The 20,452-nt window shown below is 38.8% G+C and overlaps 1 protein-coding gene across 1 annotated transcript; it reads right to left on the bottom strand.

The window, feature by feature from the left end:
* Window positions 1–307: 307 nt before the first annotated feature.
* LOC139726806 (translation initiation factor IF-2, mitochondrial-like) lies at window positions 308–14,083 on the bottom strand. Its single transcript, XM_071637797.1, has 14 exons — window positions 13,964–14,083; window positions 12,415–12,790; window positions 11,694–11,747; window positions 10,223–10,331; window positions 9,611–9,771; window positions 8,532–8,708; window positions 8,036–8,085; window positions 7,266–7,355; window positions 6,589–6,713; window positions 5,789–5,993; window positions 4,488–4,728; window positions 2,684–2,989; window positions 1,036–1,176; window positions 308–477 (listed from the first exon to the last, which is right to left on the bottom strand). The coding sequence occupies exons 1-14, from the start codon at window positions 14,081–14,083 to the stop codon at window positions 308–310; spliced, it is 2,325 nt and encodes a 774-aa protein (XP_071493898.1).
* Between the last annotated feature and the right edge of the window lie 6,369 nt (window positions 14,084–20,452).

Genomic DNA, 20,452 nt, shown 5'->3' on the forward strand with positions numbered 1-20,452 from the left:
ATGACTCAGTCTAAGCACCAGCATAGTCCAGATCAACATCTTACTTTTAATTTCAGAACAGAATTTCAGGTCTCAGCTCCAGCTGGATACCAAGGTCCCAGTCTCAACAAAAAATGTATATCTCTGTCAAGACTTGAAGACCTGGTCAATGTCAGACCAAAAAATTCTATTCTGGACTGCGCATAGAGGTTCAAGCTCAGACTGGAAATCGAGGCCCTGTGACATTCCACAGGAGAAGCCACGGTCGAGTCCAAACTTGAAAGCTGAATTTTAGAGTCCAGGCTAGACAAATAGAACCCAGACAACACTAGAAGTCCAGATCCCAGTCCACCTCCTGAGGAATCTGCTCCAGTTCGTAGCAGACGATGGTGTCTCCCGACTGGTACTCCAGTTGCTCCTCAAATCTCAGCCCACACTCCGAGCCATTCTTCACTGTGTTGACATCATCCTTGTGGTGCTTCAGGGAGGCCAGGGGACCTGTGGGTCACATGACACAAATACAGCACAGTGCACCCCCGTTCTAACAAACACGATTATAACGAAATTCCGGTTACAACAAAGCAAAAATTCAGGCTGCAACATTATCCACTCTATGTATTTTTAATGTTTATTTGTTCGGTTATAATGAAATTTCGATATAACAAAAGAAAACTGCCGGTCCCGAGGACTTCGTTATAACAGGAGTCCACTGTACATCACTAATGGCAATTCAACAATCTCTGCAGAAAACCAGCAGTTACATTTCCGCAGCATTTTGTTATGTTCGTTTTTGTTTTTGCTTTTGTTTTTTTTTTGCAGAAAATACTGTCCTGAACTTAATGCCAGGGAAAGAGAATTACATAATCCTGATCTCTCGTATCACACCAGCTTTTAGAGTAGACTGCTTTAGTGATACACCTACATGGGTTTGTCTAATCTGTACCATGATCAAGTTTGAGGAAAAATAACTGAATGCAAAGACAAATTTAGAGTTTGCAGAAAATTGAGCTCAGTAGTTTAACAGACATGAAAGGAAGGTAATATCGTTGTGCTAACCTCTGTGTATGACCTCTTGGCCTCGCATCAGCTTGAATAGACTTCTGACCTGAAGCTCGCCCTTTTCGACACGGCAACCAGCAACGCTGACTTTTCTTCTTCCCATTGAAATATCGAAGGGCTGCAGGACAGTTGCCTCACCTGATGAAAGGAGTTGTAAATTTTAATATATACCTTCAGTAGTGCAATCATTGATTGTGTACGATGGGTAGAAGATGTCCAAACAATTCTCGCTATCGCCAATGACGTAAAAAGTACCCGGATGTTGATTTAAGCGTCATTTACGGTGCATTATGGGATAGTCCGGTAGCAAAGTCACTTCCGTTTGTACGCGCGTGATACGTGACTAATGCTATTTACACACACAACCACCGTATTCTACGTGTACTTCCTGTTTTCTCGACTTGAATTACAGCTTTGATATGATTTGAAATTTCTCCATTCTTAAGAAATTGCTGTTAATACGACTATTGGTTGTTGCTGCGAAGCTGCCATGTGTTGTTCGAACGACAATAAATGAAAAAAATCTGCAGAAATAGGACCCTTACTGGCATGCGAGACGTGACGTGGCCGCATGGGTGAAGTTTGCGGGTGACTCCACAGCGCAGTACGTGCACGCGCGACGTAGCACTGGGTAGTAGTAGGCCTAGTGCCTACGTACATTGTACGTACGTTGTACTTACTTGAAAGAAGTTGCTTCGGAGACAGGATAAGTTCGAGATCACTGTTCGTTCCCGATTGTGTTCGCGACATTTCAACAGAGAACAAATAAAAAAAAGATGGGCATTCCATGACGATATCCTGGTGGGTGACTATTTTCCAGCATATTTTCAGCGTATGCAGAGATGACTGATCTGTGATGTGCACATCGATCACATGATCAAGCAGTACGCTGTACCGGTACTCAGTATGTGTTAGCTTATGCGCTGCGTGCAGTGTGGCGGGGACTACAGTGTGTACGAGTATGACAGGCCTGGCCACTCGCTGGCTCAAGCGGTACATGGCGGTACAGCGGCCTACTGTACTAGTACCATAGAGATGTAGTGTGGTCGGCGCGGCGCTATAGGTTAGGTACACGTACGCGCACGCTAGCGTTGTGCAAATTATGCCCCGCGCCGGAAGTGCCCTTGCTACCAAGTGCACTAAATCTTGACGAAAAAGCCACATCCGGGTACTTTTTATGTCATTGGCGATAGCGAGAATTGACATCAGCATTACACATTGAAGTGAACATAGTTCAGAGAATCTCCTGAAAACAGGAACATAACAGAAAGCCAAAAGGATAAGTTTTAAGCCATAAGGATAAGACAATATTGACCCAGGGCCCAATTTTGATGTGCATCATACAAGAACAGGTTTATTTTGTGCAAACCTGTGTTCACATAAGTCTCAATGCAAACATACACACAAATATAGGCAAAGACACACACTCATATATCAATTACATAAATTTCCTGAAGATAGTTGTAATGCAATGATGTACAGTGTGTTTGTTTGTGTGGGGGGTGTAGAGGCTAAATGGACAAGGTTGAAGGGGTGACTTTCTTCCACTATTCACAATAAAAGAAAAAAGAATCCATTGTTGAAGAATAATAAATGCGTGGCACCAATACTGATATCTGTCACACACACATGGGGGCTATAATACCTAGAACTACTTCTTGGTCCAACATAGGTAGCCGGCTGTTGAGATCTTCTCGGAGGTCGTCCACCAGTCGGTAGATGACGTCGTGCAGCTTGAGGGGAATCTCCTTGCTCTTGGCCAGCTCTGCGGCCTCCTTGCTGGCTCCAACGTTGAAACCCACAACTGCCCCCTCAAAGGTCTGTGCCAACTCGACATCCTTGTCAGAGATTGGCCCAACCCCAAAACTGATGACATTCAGTCTACACTGTTGGTGGTCGGTGTATGTGTTAAGGGTGTCTAGAATTGCCTCAACAGAACCATCCACATCACCTGAGGAGAAAAAACATACAAATGGACACCCAAAATATCTGCTGGCACTACATTTGTTCTTGCTTTCTCTTGCTAAGAACATCACCATGCATATCATAGATGGGTCATGTTTTGTGCTTGTTCAGAGCATATCATGTGGTATTGTAAAGTTACCTCCGCAAAGGCAGAAGGTTATGTTTTCATTACCGTTGTTTGTTTGTTTGTTTGTTTGTTCGTCTGTACGCAAAATAACTCACAAATTTGTGCACGGATTTAGATGAAACTTGCAGGAAAGGTTGAGAATGACACATGGAACAGATGATTCAATTTTGGTAGTGATCCAGAAATTTTTGATATTTTGGCAGGTAGGGTCAGTGAATTTGGGAGTTCAAGCTGCGCATTTTTGAGGTTTTTACATGTGCACTAAAGTGCGTGCTCTAGTTTCTGTTAGGGCAAGGCAGCTGAAGGTTTATGACATAACAAAGGCTTCTATATTGAGACATAGGGCAATTCGGAAATCACTGATCTCTGTGGAAGAGCAATATCATCGGTGGAAATGAAGTAACTGCTTGGCGGAGGTCTGCGCTCTCAGAGTGCTTTTCAAGTTATTATAGTCAAAGTGAAATGAAATGAATATTGTCTAGCCATTCTGGTTTGCTGCTAGTGATTTGATGATGAGAGAGGTAACAGCAATGAATGAAGTGAGGATGAAAAATTCCAGGTCAGGTTGGTTCATTTGGCAGATCTACATTGCAATAATTCAAATTTTATGACAACAAATTCAACTTTGGAAATTCATAATCATTATGAAATAATGCTAAGACGTGCCCACTTTCTAATTCCACCAGTAAAAACAAAAAAAATTGCTAATACTGTAAAAGTGGATATTTTCGCGTGACTAATTTTTCACGCTTGACCGTGCCAGAAGACTTTCGCGTGTTTTTAATTCCGCGGAATCAAGACATCAAGTACTGGAACATATGGCACGCAGAAATATTTTGCGTGCTTTTATTTTCGCGCTAGCTTCTCGTTGCGCGAAATGCGCGAAAATTTCAACACCGCGAAAATTTCCACTTTTACAGTATGCCATAATTCCAAGTTTAAAATATGAACAAGTCATTCATGTACATGTTCCCTATTCAAACATGAACAAAGCATTGAGATGTTTTTTGCTAAACATAATATATTTCTCTAATTCGTTTTCCTCACCAAATTACTTCGCTTAACTACTATCATTACAACTGTGTTTTGACACCATATTTTTGTTCTGGCATGCAATGGCTGACACAAAGGGGAGGAATAGACCTTGTTTAGTAATCCAACCACCTCTATGACCACCTGTCCATCGTGATCCCTAATTTGTCCCTCTTCAGAGCATTTGACATATGATTGATCCTGCTCATAAAGCCATCTGCCAATGATTTTCTGTCTCCCTTACATGGAATTAATGAGGTTTGCACATATTTTCTTCTTGTTGAATGGCTTGCAAATGTGTTGTTTTGTCAACATTTTGCCTTACCCTTTATGATGATATTGAGTTCTGGGTCTCCAGATGATGCAGACTCTTTCTCCTGCAGATACCGGGCCTTGACTTTCTCCGCCCGAATCTCTCTCCAGTGCATCTGACTGTGGGCCTCCCTTCGGGCGTCGTATTCACGACGGTGTTCACTACTCTTCTTCTCTACGATGACGGCATCCTCTGCTATCTTTGATGAGGACATCTCATCCAGCCGCCATTTTAAGACCTCTTTGGCCCGTTTCTGATCATTTCAACAACAACAAAGTGAGAGAATAAAATATGTGCTTCCAAGAAATATTCAGCAAATGAAGTGAATGAACATCAAATTCAAAGGCAAAGGAGTTTCCCCTCCATTCAAACTTAATCTTTACGCTTCATTTTTCCTCATCTTGGAAAAAATACTATCTAAACTCCATTCTGGAGCATGCTTGTTAAAACTAGGTGCTATAACACGGAAGGCTTTGTGTGATATATGAAGACTTTGAAGATAGATATTTTACCTAATTTTTTTATAAAGTAAAGTTATGCAATGCAAAATGATTCCACACATAATCAAACAATTCCATGCAGGGATTAAACAAGGATGATTCATATGATGAAACAATTTTCAGTCATCAATAAAAATTACATTTGAGTGGTGTTAATCAGACTAATGTTCTTGTCTATTGTTGAAATCAAAAGGGAATTCATCCTGACATCAGTATATACACAACACACCACGGAACTTTCTACTGTCAGTGTGCTCATGTTATGTGCTTTGACCATAGGATAATGTTTGACAGTCTCCACTGAGAATCCTCATAGAATTTAAACTGGAGTCTGATTTTCAGACTTTTACATTTGAACAACTATAAAGTAGTTATACTGAGTACAGAGTTTCAGAATTTATAGTGATTGGGATGAGGAATATGAAGGTTTTCAAAATTTATTACAAATTGCAATGAACAAGGACGATGACATGGCAGCCTCACCATAAGAATGCATGAGTGGGGCTCAAGGATGCAAAACAAAAGATGGTGGCATGCATAGATTCTACACAGGTGAACTTGTTAAGCAAGAGGTATTGTAATGGAATTATGCTTCTACATTTCTGAAATATGTGATGCTCTTATGTCATCAACACTGTTCAGTGTACTTGGTATAAGATTTTTCAGAGCATTGGTTTCTCTGCTCAAGGATCACAATAAATTCCACAAATCTATACATGGAACTGTCGATTTATGTACTACATGATGTGAAATTATGAAAATTGTCTGGAATGCCCCTTTAAATCCATATTGATCATCATATTATCATAGTACCTCTGACTCCACCTGAAGAACCAGATCCCCAGCAGCGGGTGTGTCCTTCCATCCGGTGACCTCCACCGGTTGACTGGGAAGAGCTGCACTCATCTCCTCCCCCCTTTCATTCTGCATTGCACGCACCCGGCACTTGGCGGTACCAGCCATTAGGATGGCACCTTTCTTCAGAGTGCCTCGCTGGACAATTAGTGTTGCTATTGGTCTGGAGAGAGCATGTGAAACATATAGCCAAGAGTTTTTGACCATGTAAAAAAGGGACATTAATTAGGTTTAGCATTATTCTGTGGTTTCCATTTTGTTGCCAGATTTGACACATTGTACTTCACAAATTCTGAGTCATTGTGTCTGACATCTCTTGCCTGTTTTTTTTTTAAATACATATTTTTAAGCTGACCATGCTATTCCATTTTGTGTTTAAAAGAAACATATGTGTATCTCCTATATGAATATTTAGACAATGTTGTGCCATGCTGATTTTTTTAATACTGGAGGAGATTATATCTAATATCTTTTACGTTCTTTGCTCACAACTTTCAATTGACTTTTCGAAGTGCAATCATACTTGTATCTGCATTATTGCTTTGTTTAACTTCATTCACTGCAATATAATATTTGTAATTGGACCCATAAAAAATATAGAAATGCATGCATATGACATATCTGAGTAGGATATCTACCTTTATTACTTCTAACATCAAGCATCTTGCTTTTATGTTTTTGTGTATAACTGCATGTAGACTTTTACATTCTGGATGGCAGTACATCAATGAAATGAATAAAACAGTGACCTTTCTTACCCCATTCCTTTGTCAACCTTGCACTCCACAATAACCCCTTCCACCAGGCCTGTCTGATCAGCACTCAGTTCTTGGAGTTCAGCCTGGGTCATGATTGCATCACACAGCTCATCAATGTTATCTCCCTATGGGAACAAAGAGGGTAACATGGAGTGGCAGTACATGAATAACCCTTCACATGCATAAATGCATTTAGTAACAATGTACTAGTACCGGTACTTAAATATCCTCTAAAATGTGGACCAAAAGGTCTCCTTTTGTTTACTTTCAACTGCACTTAGTCACAAAAACAATGTTGATAAATACCCCACATGAAAGTCCCTTTAACTTAAAGGCCCTTAATAATGCCTTGTGTCACCTTTCAATGTGCATTGTATGTGTAGAACAGTGTCACAGCTTGTAACCTAGTCAGTACATAGTGCAATTCAAGACATTTTTTTTTTAAGGGAAAGGCATTTCTGTACAGCTTCAAATCAATCAAATTTCACAGTATAATACATGAATTTACTCAATAGGTGTTTGAGTACATACCTGTAAGAAATCTGAAATACAAAAAACAAAAAAAAAACAGTGAACCAATCAACCAAATAACTCGCAAACAGTTCCAATAAGCAAGCAGCAAACCAACAAACTAACCGACAAGACATATTGCTGAGTTATGCTTTAAAGCTGCTCACCTTTAGAGCAGAAATTTCCACACATTGTATATCACCACCATACTCCTCTATGGATATGTCATTGGACAGGAGATCATTCTTGGTAAAGGCCTGCATGGAATGAATAGCAAACATACAGAATACATCATAATAGCTCCATCACAGAACCATCTAATACAACACTGCAATGGCATAATGTCTTTCTCATTTCACAATCACCCCAAAGCATGGTGGAGCCAATACTGTGCAAGCCAAAATTTTCAGCTATTAAATAGTTTGGGTAATACACAGCTATCTTTATTCTTGACTGGGAAAAGAAAATGTCATTATCTGTATACACTGTCCTATATCAAACCCACATCCCTCTGAGCCTGTGCCGAGTGTATGATACATATAATTGTATGAAATGCACTGCATTTTAATAGATGTGATATTTAATCCACAATCTATACTTCACAAATATTTTACTTGATTTCTTTTCTCAAATATTTCTTGCTAGCCTATCAGCTGCAGCTTTTAGGAGACTGTATGACTGAAAGACTAACTAAAAGTTTACAACAAGCACAGAAACAAACAACTACTTTCATATCCCCTCTCTTGAGGAATGACCATTACTTATTTATGTTTGATTTACATCTTGTTGCAAACATCACACAGCAAGTTTGTTTACATCAACACTTCTCAGAAATGATATCAAAGACATTGAAAGTCTACTACCTCACCCTTTCCATATTTTTTTTTTGTGTTTAGTTGCACAGACAATAATTCACACCAAGTTTGTAAACACTCACTGGATCTGCATCCGGCTTGTCACATTTGTTCAAGGCAACAATAATTGGAACTGCATAAATGAAAAAAATACAAACAACCCATTAAAATCAGTCACAAGCATGATCACTCCACTCAATATGCGAGTGTCATTAAAATCAATCCTGTGTAAAAGTGAATACCACACATTCCAATAATCAAAAAAGTACACAAAGACTACAGACATTGTACATATTGTACATCACAAAAATATAGAAAAAAAAGTCTCTTTCATTTTGTCTTTAAACTGAATAATTTTTCAAAATCTGTATAAAACTTCCTACAAATTTTGGCCAAATCATTCTTCAGTTCATCCACAACTTTCCCAGAACCATATCTGAATAGGCAGTTTCTGGACATATGAGACCTCTGTCAAATTAAAAAATGCAAACAATGAAATTGATACGGACTAGCGAATGATTTTGAAAGAAATCTGCTATTGCAGGAAGTCTCGTTTTTCACTAGTAATGAAAGAATTACCTCCAGCATTGCGGGCATACTTGATGGACTCTTTGGTCTGTTCCATGACACCATCGTCTGCTGCCACCACTAAGACCACGATGTCCGTCACACTTGCACCTCGCTCCCGCATGGCCTTGAATGCAGCATGGCCCGGTGTGTCAAGGAATGTGATAACTTGGCCGGATGGCAAGGAAACTGTTAAAAAAAATAATGATTTAAAAAAACAACAACAACTGTGTGAATGCAAGGCATATTCTATAAAGATCTTTCATCAATGGAGAGTTAAAGTCAACATCCAAAATATTTCACCATCTCTGAAGTTCTCAGTATCATACATTATCAAAATATCCTTCAGGGAAATAAAAAACTCCCCTTGGTGACAGGGCATTCATGCATGCTGCTCTGAAATTGTGGCATACCCCCCCCCCCCCCCCCCCTGTTTGTAAGGCAAGTAGCTACAGTTACAGAATTTAAGTCCAGTTTCAAAAAGTGACTCATCCACTTGTAAATGCTACTTGCTGGAATGGCAACTTCCTGTAACAACAGCCAATCAGGGAGCTGGATTCTTGTTGTTATCATAGCAATTGCCATTCCACAAGAGTTGCTATCATATCAACTTTTTATAAAACGGGAACCAGGAGTACAGAGTAAATATTCCCAGAATGAAGTGTACATGTACATGTGTAAATACTTGGCAAAGAAGGGATCAATAATGACAAAGAACAGAGCTCTGCAATAACCAATGGATGAAACAACTAAGTTTGAGCACTGATCATTTAAAATGAAAAACATACTTAAGAAACAGCCAAACATGATTTATGGTTTAGGAAATTTCACTGCAGCACCAGAACAGAAATACTTCATGTTGTGAAAAAACAAACAAACAAACAAACAAACAAACAAACAAACAAACAAACAAACAAACAATCAAACGGAAAGACAACTATATGACTGACAGACAATGTACTCATTCAGAATAGAAATTCCCCTCACCTTCTGTCTGAAATGATATTCAAAACTGTTCTACTGATCAACAGATGATTACTTTCAGGATATCTGCAAGATGTGGAATACGGATTTCTTTCATGACAACTCACCTTGGAAAGCCCCAATGTGCTGTGTGATGCCACCTGCCTCACCGGCAGCTACCGACGTCTTGCGCATGGTGTCCAGGAGGGTTGTTTTGCCGTGATCAACATGTCCCATGATGGTGACTACTGGTGGGCGTGGCTTTAACTGGGATGGGTCAGCAGGTGGTCTGTACATGACATGATACCACAGCTCAACTTTTATCCACACTACTCACCAGCATACTGGGTGCCTTCTTTATCCAATATCAACATTCAAATTCAGCTATGAATCAACTTATCACAGGCACAAATAAACAAGACAGTATTTCTATGTCCTGGTATCAGTTCTCAAGTACACATGAACTCATTACCTCAGGAGTTTATGCCATCACACAGACAGTATTATTCTTCTGATAAAAGATGAATGTACTACAAAGCAGTGAGATGTTGATGTCTGCTGTTGCAGGTCAGTAATTGTTTGATGCTGCCAAGTCTGCACAAACACAGCATACATAATTCATTAATCATACCAAATTGACATTTGGGTATTCATGATAATCATTCGGGGGATGATCTGAACCAGTGCATGACATGGCCTGACAAGGGCTGAGTGGTTAGGAAAATACCACGGTGGGTTACCTTGGATGAGCATCTTTATCCTGCTTCGGCTCCTCCCTCATCTTTTTTAGGAACACATAATGCATATCAGCCCCTGTCACGATCTGTTCAATGACCTGAGGTTTCAGTACTGCAGAAAAATAACAATGACTCAACTTCATAATGAGATGATGTATTTCATATAAGTTTAATATGTTAAAGGACAAGTCCACCTTCATATACATAAGGATTCAAAGAATGCAGCAATATTAGTGGAACACATCAGTGAAAGTTTGAGGAAAATTGGACAATCCGTTCAAAAGTTACAAATATTTTAAGTATCTGCGCAGTCACTGCTGGAAGAGAAGACTACTACAGTGTATGATGTCAAATGCGTACAACTATATAAGGAAAATAAAAAGAGAATTTCACAAAACTTTACTTTTTGAATAAAGTGCACATTTCTTCGACTTGCTACTGACATATGTTAAGGGTAATATTATTCCCCCTGCCTTCTGAAAGAGAGAAGTCGAGTGTTCTTTTGTTATGCGAGAAAAATGGAAATATGTTGAATTTTCTTTATTCTTTCTTTATGTCGTTGTACTCATGTGACATCACAAGCTATAGTAGTCTTTTCATCCCGCCGTGACTGAGCAGAAACTTCAAAAATTCATAACTTTTTAATGGATTGTCCGATTTTGCTCAAACTCTCACTGATGTGTTCTACTAATATTGCTGCATTCACTCAACCCACATGTCTATGAAGGGGAACTTGTCCTTTAAGACTTCTTGGGAAACTCTTCAATGTCAAAACTTTTCTCAAAATGGGCCCCATGATTGCTATTACATTAGCTTTGCCAGGTATTCAGTTTGCCATGGTCAAGTTGGACTTCAACCTAATTGAAATTCAACCTAAAATCTCTCCTGTATGAGCGACTAGAGCATTTCACTGTGCAACAGTGCCTTTACTAAAATCAGACCTGCAACTTGTTGTGAATGCTTCTTATACAAACATTTAGGCTGCAGCCATATTTTCTGCTCACATAAAATTAATTTCAAATTGAAGTCTCTACAGTAATCGTTATCTTATGATATCTGTACATTCACAGTTCAGTTGGATCGGAGAGCTAGCCAGCTGTAAAGCAGCATTTTAATGTGATGTGAAATATACAGTAACTAGGGAATAATGAGAATACATTTTGGCATTATGGTGACTAGACAACTCACTCATTTTCCTACACAATGACTTCACAGACATACAAGAATTAGTTTACTTTGGCCAACTATAGAGGGGGAAAGGTTGAGCAATGCAAATATTTTCACAGAGGGTATCAAACAAAACAAATCAAACATCCTATCCTAACATGTACCAATAAAAGGAATCACAGTAAGACAAGGACATGGGCACCTTTTTTCTCCTTCCAATCTCTTCATTTGGCAGTTATCTCATTGATGACTTGCTCCATGGAATGAGATGTGGGTATTAGAATGTATTCAAACTCTTTTGTCTTACCTGTTGAAGGAGAGAGGTCCGAGTGTGTTGCTAGGAGGAATTCATAGATGAAATCTGTGTGGAAAAATCATAAATCATTAGTTCCAACTGCTGCAGCAGTAAATTTAGCAATGGCTTCATTGTAGTTAATGTTTTTCGTGAAGACATCATTTTGGGAGGGTACGGGAATGGTTCTGCTCAAGAAATGTTTTTTGTAGTGTTTGATGCTGTACATATACGTCAGTCTCTCGTCTGTAGTAAGAATCCAGTTTGACAGGCATGGTAGATCAATACACCGAGATGTATCACTACATATTTAATATCATAAGACAATTTCCAACAATCAATAATGGCATTAGGTGATTGATATCCAACACAGAGATTGATTCATGCTTCATGTAAAAGTGGAATTTTTTGCAGTGTTGACACCAGTGTTTGCCAGCGCAGAACTAAAAACACGCGAATATCTCTGCACGTCATATGTTTCGATATTACATGTCTTGATTTCTGCGGAATTAAAAACATGAGAAACTTATCTTAACCAGTCGTGCGTGACAAATCAATTGCATGAAAAAACACTTTTGCAGTACATGGCATTTTGAAAAGATAATGGAATTAAGAAAAACTTTCAGAATGCTAAATTTGGATTTTGACATCAAAAGAGAGGAAATATATTTTGCATCAAACATATATTGTTCATGAGAAACTCCTCTATTTCACTAAACTAAAAGTTTTACTCTACCTTCCTCTACACCCATTGCCTCCTGCAGCTCTCTGACAGTCATGGAACCTGATACAGTAATGATCTTCACTTGACTCTGCAGCTTCTTGCGTGGACGTGTACCCTTCTTCACGGACTTGTTTTGTCTGGACGACTCGTGCACAAATCCTCTGCTGAAGATGAGCGAGAAGTCGCGCCTTCTCTCGATTGCTTGCAGTGGCGGCAGTCTTTGTGATAATCGGTAGTGGTCCATGCATACCTCACATGTAACAAGATGACGATGCTTCAAACTCGGAGTGGGATTGACTGTCGGGGAGCCAGCAGTCCTACCAGGACTTGATTGTTTCCTGAACTGCTGTTTGAAAAACCTCTGCATCAGGTAGCTCATTCTGCCACTCTGTATTCATTTTTTTTTTTTTTCGAGAGAGAGAAAGAAACAAATATTTACACTAAACTTTCCGGACCCTTGGCATTAGCATGTTGTAGTTTAGACTGTTAGTAGGTTTGACCGAAAGATTGGTCTGTATCTGGTCGTCAGGGATATGTTCCGCGGAGACTACATCTGGCTTCATGGAATCCCCTCCTAGTCCTGTACGGAGGAGAGCTCAGTCCGGGAAACCCGCTCATGAGGACCGCCCCGCGTACGAGGACTGCCCTGCCTCATGAGGACCGCCCCACGCCTCATGAGGCCCGGGGGGAACGCCTCATGAGGCCCCCTATTCACTTCTTATTCATCTCACATCTGACGTATAAATTGTCGCAACTTTGCACAGTGATTTTTTGTTACACACACATGTCCACTATCCATGATGAAAAGAAGAAAAAATCCTGTCTGTTTTTTTTTTTTTCAAAAATCGAGTTTTGAAAAAAAAAACAGACAGGACTGAGCTGTAAATGTCTAAAAATGATTTATTCTGTCTAGTCATATACTATAGCTAGGTTAGTTCCTGATCTTTATCACCAGCTTTTAACAGTAATTTGTATGTAGCAATAGACTATATATATTTCATCATATTCAACATCTTCTTATTCAATTCAACCACTGATAGTGATACACCTAGTTGCATTTCACACTTGTGGATGGGTTTTGTCAGTTTTCGCCAGTCAGTCCTTCCATCCATTCATTGCCATTGGACAATTTGCAGACTGAATTCAATCATACAGATACAGCCACATGGCACAATACACAATGATACACTCGCAGTCATACAGCCACAAATACTGTACAAGACAACACAAGAGGCAGGAGTAGCCTACACAAGCTTATAAGAGTGGGACTAAGCAACTCATCCTTCTGGAGGCTGCTTACGCTACAGTTGATTGATGGTTTCTCGTTGTCGACGACGATGTCGAAGGCATACCTACTTTTGTTGTACATTGTTTTACTTTATGTAATGAAATATGAATTCGCGATGATACTCACAACGGCTGAAGCCATCCTTTCACGTAAACACGGACTGTCCGATGTGGGGAACCTACAGTATCTCAAGCACGATGTAGCAGCAGCGCGATCGGCGTATATGTAGCACGTGCATCGCTCCATCTCCACACGATCGTGACGAGCACTCACCGGAGCGGTGGGCGCAAGATGCGGCGACGGCCGCGGGCGGCTGTTTCCCCTGACCCCTGAGTAAACTTCTCGATGCGGCGCGGCGGCGGCGAGCTGAGCGGTAGGATCCAGAGTGCCCATTATTTGAGGTCTGTCAGAGAGGACATGATGAGAGCTAGGAGGAGGCGACTGCTTACATGGCGACATACACTCAGGAGGAAGAAGACATAGAGAAAGATCTTGATGAACTTCTCCTGATACTTCGAGTATAGACACCAAGGCAGATGCAGAAAAGCTTTCAAGAGCTGGCTGACAGTGACACTCAGTACAGTAGTGACAGTAGTGGAGGCCAGCTCTTAATAACCTAATATCAATAAATAAGATAAATAATGTCTGTCCTCAGACCTGCAAGTTGCAGACCCCAGTATTGTGTGGTAGCTCTCAGAAGAATTTTAGGATTTGACACCTGCAATTGGTACCGGTATCTTGGACGCGGACGAGTGCCTGTACAGCAATTTGCGCCTGCTGAAAGATGTTTCGCTGATTTGACTTATCAACACAGTGGCAGCTGTAGAAATATTCACATTGGAGAGCAAAGTCTCCACTTGAGCGATGGGCACAGACTTGTCACGAAGAATTCAGGACGAAAATATCTTTTAGCAGCCAGAGTGACCCTACCCATTTGGAACAACTTCTGCAAGGCATTTGACTGCACGTACACTGTGAAGAGCGTTGGAAGGCAGCAGTGTTACAGAAGTCTGTCTTCGCATCCTCCAGGAGGCTCGTCACCATGGAAACAGGAACCCATTGCACTCAAAAAATCTGCATTGTTTAGCATCCATGGACATCAGTGGGTGGATGAGTTTTCATGGATGCAAGAAGGCATATCAAAGGTATAACCATGGTGACACACTACAGGTATGCTACAGGATGTTTGTCAGAGAGTTCAAAGTAAACATTTGGGTCCCAAAAATTATTATTTGTGTATCATATAAATTATAATTGTAATACTTTATTTGTTCGGCTGTGAGAAAATTTCAATAGAATGAAGTAAGGGTACAGACTAGAGGGGAAATTGATGGGATGACAGTTGTGTTGAGGACAATTAAAATGTGAAATACTGTACTGAGAGCTTCTAGTGATACAATGAAGAGTGAAGTCACAGTACTTAACAAAGTAGTATTTTAAAACTACTTTTCAGGTCGCAAATTGAGTAGGCTAAGTGCTCCTATACTGTAGTTATTACAAATGATGGTAATCCGGCCCATTTCTGTTTTTGATTTATACAGTCAGTATGATCGAATGCATTATGCAAAACAGTGAAGATATAGTACCTGGTACTGAACTCTTTTGCACAAACTCATTTTGAAAAGCTATGCTGCCCCTTTAATCATCACTAGCTATATTGCATGTGGTACTGATGTTTGACAATATTTAGTGGTGCTATCCAATGTACCGTTTACTGAAATTTTGAACTTTTGTTCATATACAAATTTCTATTTTGCAGGAACTCCTGAGCTACATCAATGATGAAAACAGGTGAGCTCATTGTCCTATTCCTATATTCCAAAGAAAATTCTACATGTATGACCAGCAAGTTGTATTTCTGTTAGTGTTTTACAATGCCTTCTGTGATCTCACCACTTATTGGTGTCATTCACTTTATTTCTGTTTAAGTTTCATTTCTTTTTAAATGTTGCCCACTATCTTCTATATCTCCCAAGGAAAACTGTGACTGGTTTGAAGTTCTATGAGAAAGTGTTCTATACTGTGACTAGATGATAACTGTTTAGAGTGCATTGTAAGAGGGACCTCATCCTGTTTTCCTGGAATGAGCAAAACATGTTAATCCATAGTTTGTTCACTTGAATATGATAAATGTTAATTGATAAAAACTGAACTGACTTAGTCAAATGTCAAATTTGATTTCTGTATAGAAGAAACCTCATAGAAGAAACACCATCCTTAAGTGTAATATCAGAAACTCATTGTTATGATCACAACTCCATTTATTACTTTCAAAAAAACATTATAATAACAAACATTTAAAGATGAATATTTATATATCTCTTGCTTTCCAGTATGTTCATTACACTTTATGGTTAATGAATTGGTAACAAGATGCAAATAATTTTGTATTATCTTAAATGATTTCTGTTTACAGATACTGTGATGCTGTTCTATCAGAATGGGCAGACTTTCGGGAGCAAGTGAAGAGAGAGATATCAGAGCTGGATGAACTTTGCTCACCATCACCATCATATGGAGATATTCAAGTGAGGCATTGGCATTTGAGCCGATGTACATCCTCCATAAAAACTGTCAATTCACAAAATATTTGTAATGAATACTTTCATGCAGAAGAAGTTTTTTTTTTTTTTTTTTTTTTTTTTTTGAGAGAGAGAGAGACAGAGAGAGAGAGTTAGGTTCACACTTTCAGTTTTCACCCTAGCATTATGATATGAAGATTTCATTTTAGTTTTTTTTTGTTTGTTGGTTTGTTTCTTTTTGTACAAGACAGTGTATTCCATATGATTGGTACATCTGTAACCCATTGATTAGGGAAAATAGATGTGCCATTTATCATATGATCTATATTGGGAATCGCACCATCCCAGAGGCAGTGCATTGGGTTGCCCAGGACCCAGGGAGTAGATGATAATCAACTTTTGTAACTCGGCAGAAAAAGATATTGTTTAGAAGAGAAAATTAAATTATGTCTGGAAATGCAAGAGATGTTCAGACAATTTCAAAAGACAAGCTTTCAGTGCACATATTCATAGTGTGACCAGCCTTGCATTGACACCAATATGTGTGTTTGTTTAATCTTCACTCAGGTCATTGGAGACTTTGTGTATTATCAAAGCATCGCAGAGAAAGGCACAAACACATTCTGCCGAAGGAGCATCATGTCAGGTACTAGTACACAGGATTTGATGCATGCTCATATTTTGTTGCCAATTTAAGCACTGCATTTGATGGCTTCTTTGTATTCTGTTCCTGTTATCCATTTGTTATTGTTTTTATTTGTATTTACTCCTTTGTGATGTCTTCAGTCAATTCTCCTCATCCTGTCATGAGCACCATCCTTTGTCTCTTTACCTCCGCCATGGGAGGAGGTTATGTTTTCGTTACCGTTGGTTTGTTAGTGAGTTTGTCTGTGTGCAAAATAACTCAAAAAGTAGTGAACGGATTGGGATGAAACTTGCAGGAAAGGTTGAGAATGATACAAGTACCAAACAATTAACTTTGGGCAGTGATCCGATAATTTTGGGGGAATTTATGAAGGATTTTTGACATTTTGGCAGGTCGGGTCAATGAACTTGGGAGTTCAGGCTGCGCGTATTTGAGGTTTGCCTGCGCGCACTAAAGTGCGTGCTCTAGTTTCTGCTGGGGTGAGGCGCGCAGTGCAGCTGAGGGTTTATGACGTAACAAAGGCTTCTATATTGGGAAATCTGGCAACTTTCAGCACACAATTCAGTACGTATGGGTGGAAATCACTGATATATCTCTACGGAAGAACAAGATCAGTGGTGAAAATGATTTGTATGCTTGGCGGAGGTCTGCGCTCTCAGAGTGCTTCTCTAGTTATCAATAATATTGCTCCTGTATTTTCTGTTGCTTGTATTATTATAATTGTTATTATTATCATTATTATTATTATTATTATTATTATTATTATTATTATTATTATTATTATTATCATTATTATTGTTGTTATCATTCTTATTTATTATTATCATTATTGTTATTATTATCTTTATCTTTATTATCACTGTTGTTGTTGTTGTTAGTTGTACCAGTACAAGTATCATCATCATCACTGTCATTGTCCCCATAGTGCAATTATATACTGTAATATTGTCTTCTTCCAGTTTTGTTGTTGACAATTAAAAATCAAAATACCCATAATTTATCAATGGCAGTAAAATCTTTGACTCTGAAAATAAACTTCCATATTTTGACCAGCCTCAACTTAAATGCAGGTAGAAATTGATGTAAGTAGTGGAATATGTGTTTTTTTAGAGTTAACTCTTTAATTCTATTAGATACAAACTGTTAATTAATGAAATATACAAGTGCATGTGAAGTATATTGGAAGAAAGGAAGGCTGTTTGTGGAGTAAATCATACTCATTGAAGTTATTTTTTGAAGCACTTTGTTACTCTTCTGTGCACACAGGAGGAGAGCAGGTTCTCTTGGATGCTACAGATCTTGCTGAAGAGATTGGAAAGCCACATGTGGTCATCACAAGACTGACCATATCGCCATGCCAACACTTTCTTGGGGTTGTCATAGAAAGTAGTCCTGATGTGTATGAAGGTTGCATCTTCAGTATAGAGAGTGATGCAAAAACCACAGGCTTGGAATGTATACGTAACATTGTCAATTTAGGTGAGTGGTTTCTTGTATTTGATAAATCAAAACATTTATTTGAACATCACCACATTTGAAAAGAAAAAAAAATATCTGAAAAAAAAAATGAAGTTATGATATGATGTTACTTGAAATTGCTCATGGTACAACTTGTTATACATATTTTGATTATTATGAAAGAAGTGATTACCTTGCCATGTCTGTAAAAAGAAAAACTTGTAACTTGCAAGAGAAAGATATTTGGTAGATTGATACTTATATTGTCAACCTGGCTGCCTGCAAACAAGCATTGGTGTTGTCTCACTCCCAACTTACATGTATATAGCTATGGAGGAGCTGTGATCGTTGTAGGTTGATATATAATGTTCACCATGAGATTTAGATTTTATTACATCACGTTCTGAGAGTTAGACAAGGAACATGATGACTCCAAACCACCATATATGGATGTAGTTTGATTCTGTAGATGCAACAATATGGTGGACTCTGGTTTTAACAAACTCCTTGGGACCAGAGAAATATCTATGTCGATATACATGTATTAAATGTTTGTTATAATGGGTGTGAAAACAATTTGATTTATAAAAACTTTGAACTTTTAGCAAGAAATATTACTTTGTTAGGAGAAGAGTTTGTTATACCAGTGTTGTTGTTGTTTTAAAGTGCTCTCTCTAATGATAATCCTTTGTTCATTGTATTTATGAAGAGCCTACATGTCGTTGGCCTAACTTTTGAGCACAATGCAGTTAGAATTTGCAGATGATGTGAGCCATAATGTATGCATTCTTTGAGTGCGGTACTTTCCATTCTAACACAGAGTTTGGTGCCAGAGGATCTGTGCTGTACACGACTGCAGACAATCTGTGGGCCCATCAGGTCTGGTGTCATCAGATTGGCTCCTCAACAGCAGACGATCACTTGATCTTCGAGGAGACAGATGCAAGGTAGTACATGTATATATCTCTTACCTGCTTAATGAAAATTGTATGAACTCTGATTAGTAAAAAATAACATTGTGTATATGCTATATAAAATAGAACAATGAAATCTAGATGTGGTAAGTATTTTGGCTGAAACATTAAACAACAACAACAACAAAAATAATAATAAGTCAACTCCTTTTGAGAAACACACCTGTCTAGTTGTCAGTACATTTGTGCCATACCTAATGCTTATATTGTGCATTGTACATAAAGGATGGGGCCTAATGCTGTCCTCATTCTCTGTTTCTGTCCTCTACATAATGGATGCATGTATGGATACTAATTGAATCCTGATAGAATGTCCATTTGTGACCATCCCTCACTTTCTATATCTCTTTCTCTTTTTTCTTTGTTTCCATTCTCTCTCTATCTCTCTCCATCTATCTGTCTATCCATCCTTGTATATCCATCTATCTGTAAATCTCTGGCTATTTGATTTTATCAGTCTCTCTCTCTCTTCTCTCTCAATTTTTCTATCTGATAACCTTGATGTATCTGTCTCTGTCTCAGGTTTTTTGTGGACCTGTCTCATACCAAAGACAGACGCTTTGCTGCCATCAATTGCAACTCCAAAACGACATCAGAAGTCTGGCTAATTGATGTTCATGGCTCAGTGGAGACCCCACCCACCTCGATCTGGCCCAGACGCGATGGAGTGGAGTGCTACGTCGACCACTGCAGGGATACGTTATTTGCATTGGCTAACCCTGGCCCTTCGAGAGAGTTAAAGGTTATAGTCTGTTATGTCGTGTTTGGTGGAGTACCGGTACTTCCTTTGTTAGACCATTCATTCAACGAATTGTAGATAATATAAAAAAAATAATAAGCACCTTTTGTTGCCATATTTTCCCTGGTTTGGCGTTATTTTATGTATTTTTAGGAAGATGAATTCCATTATTCAACAATAATTAAAACTATCATGTGCTTTTGTTGAATATCTTATTGTCATTAGGAAAATTGGGCTGTTTGCTTGTACACTCCAGTTTGCTTCAGACATTCTGCTGCTAACTGTAATAAGTGTATGTACATGGAGCTAATCCAGAATATAAATACATGATAAATAGAATGATTAAGAGAATCAACTGTGCACAGCTTAATCAGTTTACTTCAAGCCTAGGATTTTAAGGATTTGAATATTAAGAATAATGTG

Source organism: Diadema antillarum, unplaced genomic scaffold, assembly GCF_040938485.1.
Source record: "Diadema antillarum isolate AM-2024a unplaced genomic scaffold, OU_Dant_1.0 seq00000100_RagTag, whole genome shotgun sequence".
NCBI lineage: Eukaryota > Metazoa > Echinodermata > Echinoidea > Diadematoida > Diadematidae > Diadema > Diadema antillarum.

Coding starts and splice junctions, on each gene's coding strand:
- LOC139726806 (XM_071637797.1), bottom strand. CDS start 14,083: ATGGGCACTCTGGATCCTACCGCTCAGCTCGCCGCCGCCGCGCCGCAT. Junction 8,086..8,531: donor GTATGCCCGCAATGCTGGAG/GTAATTCTTTCA, acceptor TCATTTATGCAG/TTCCAATTATTGTTGCCTTG. Junction 4,729..5,788: donor TTCTTCAGGTGGAGTCAGAG/GTACTATGATAA, acceptor TGAAATGATCAG/AAACGGGCCAAAGAGGTCTT.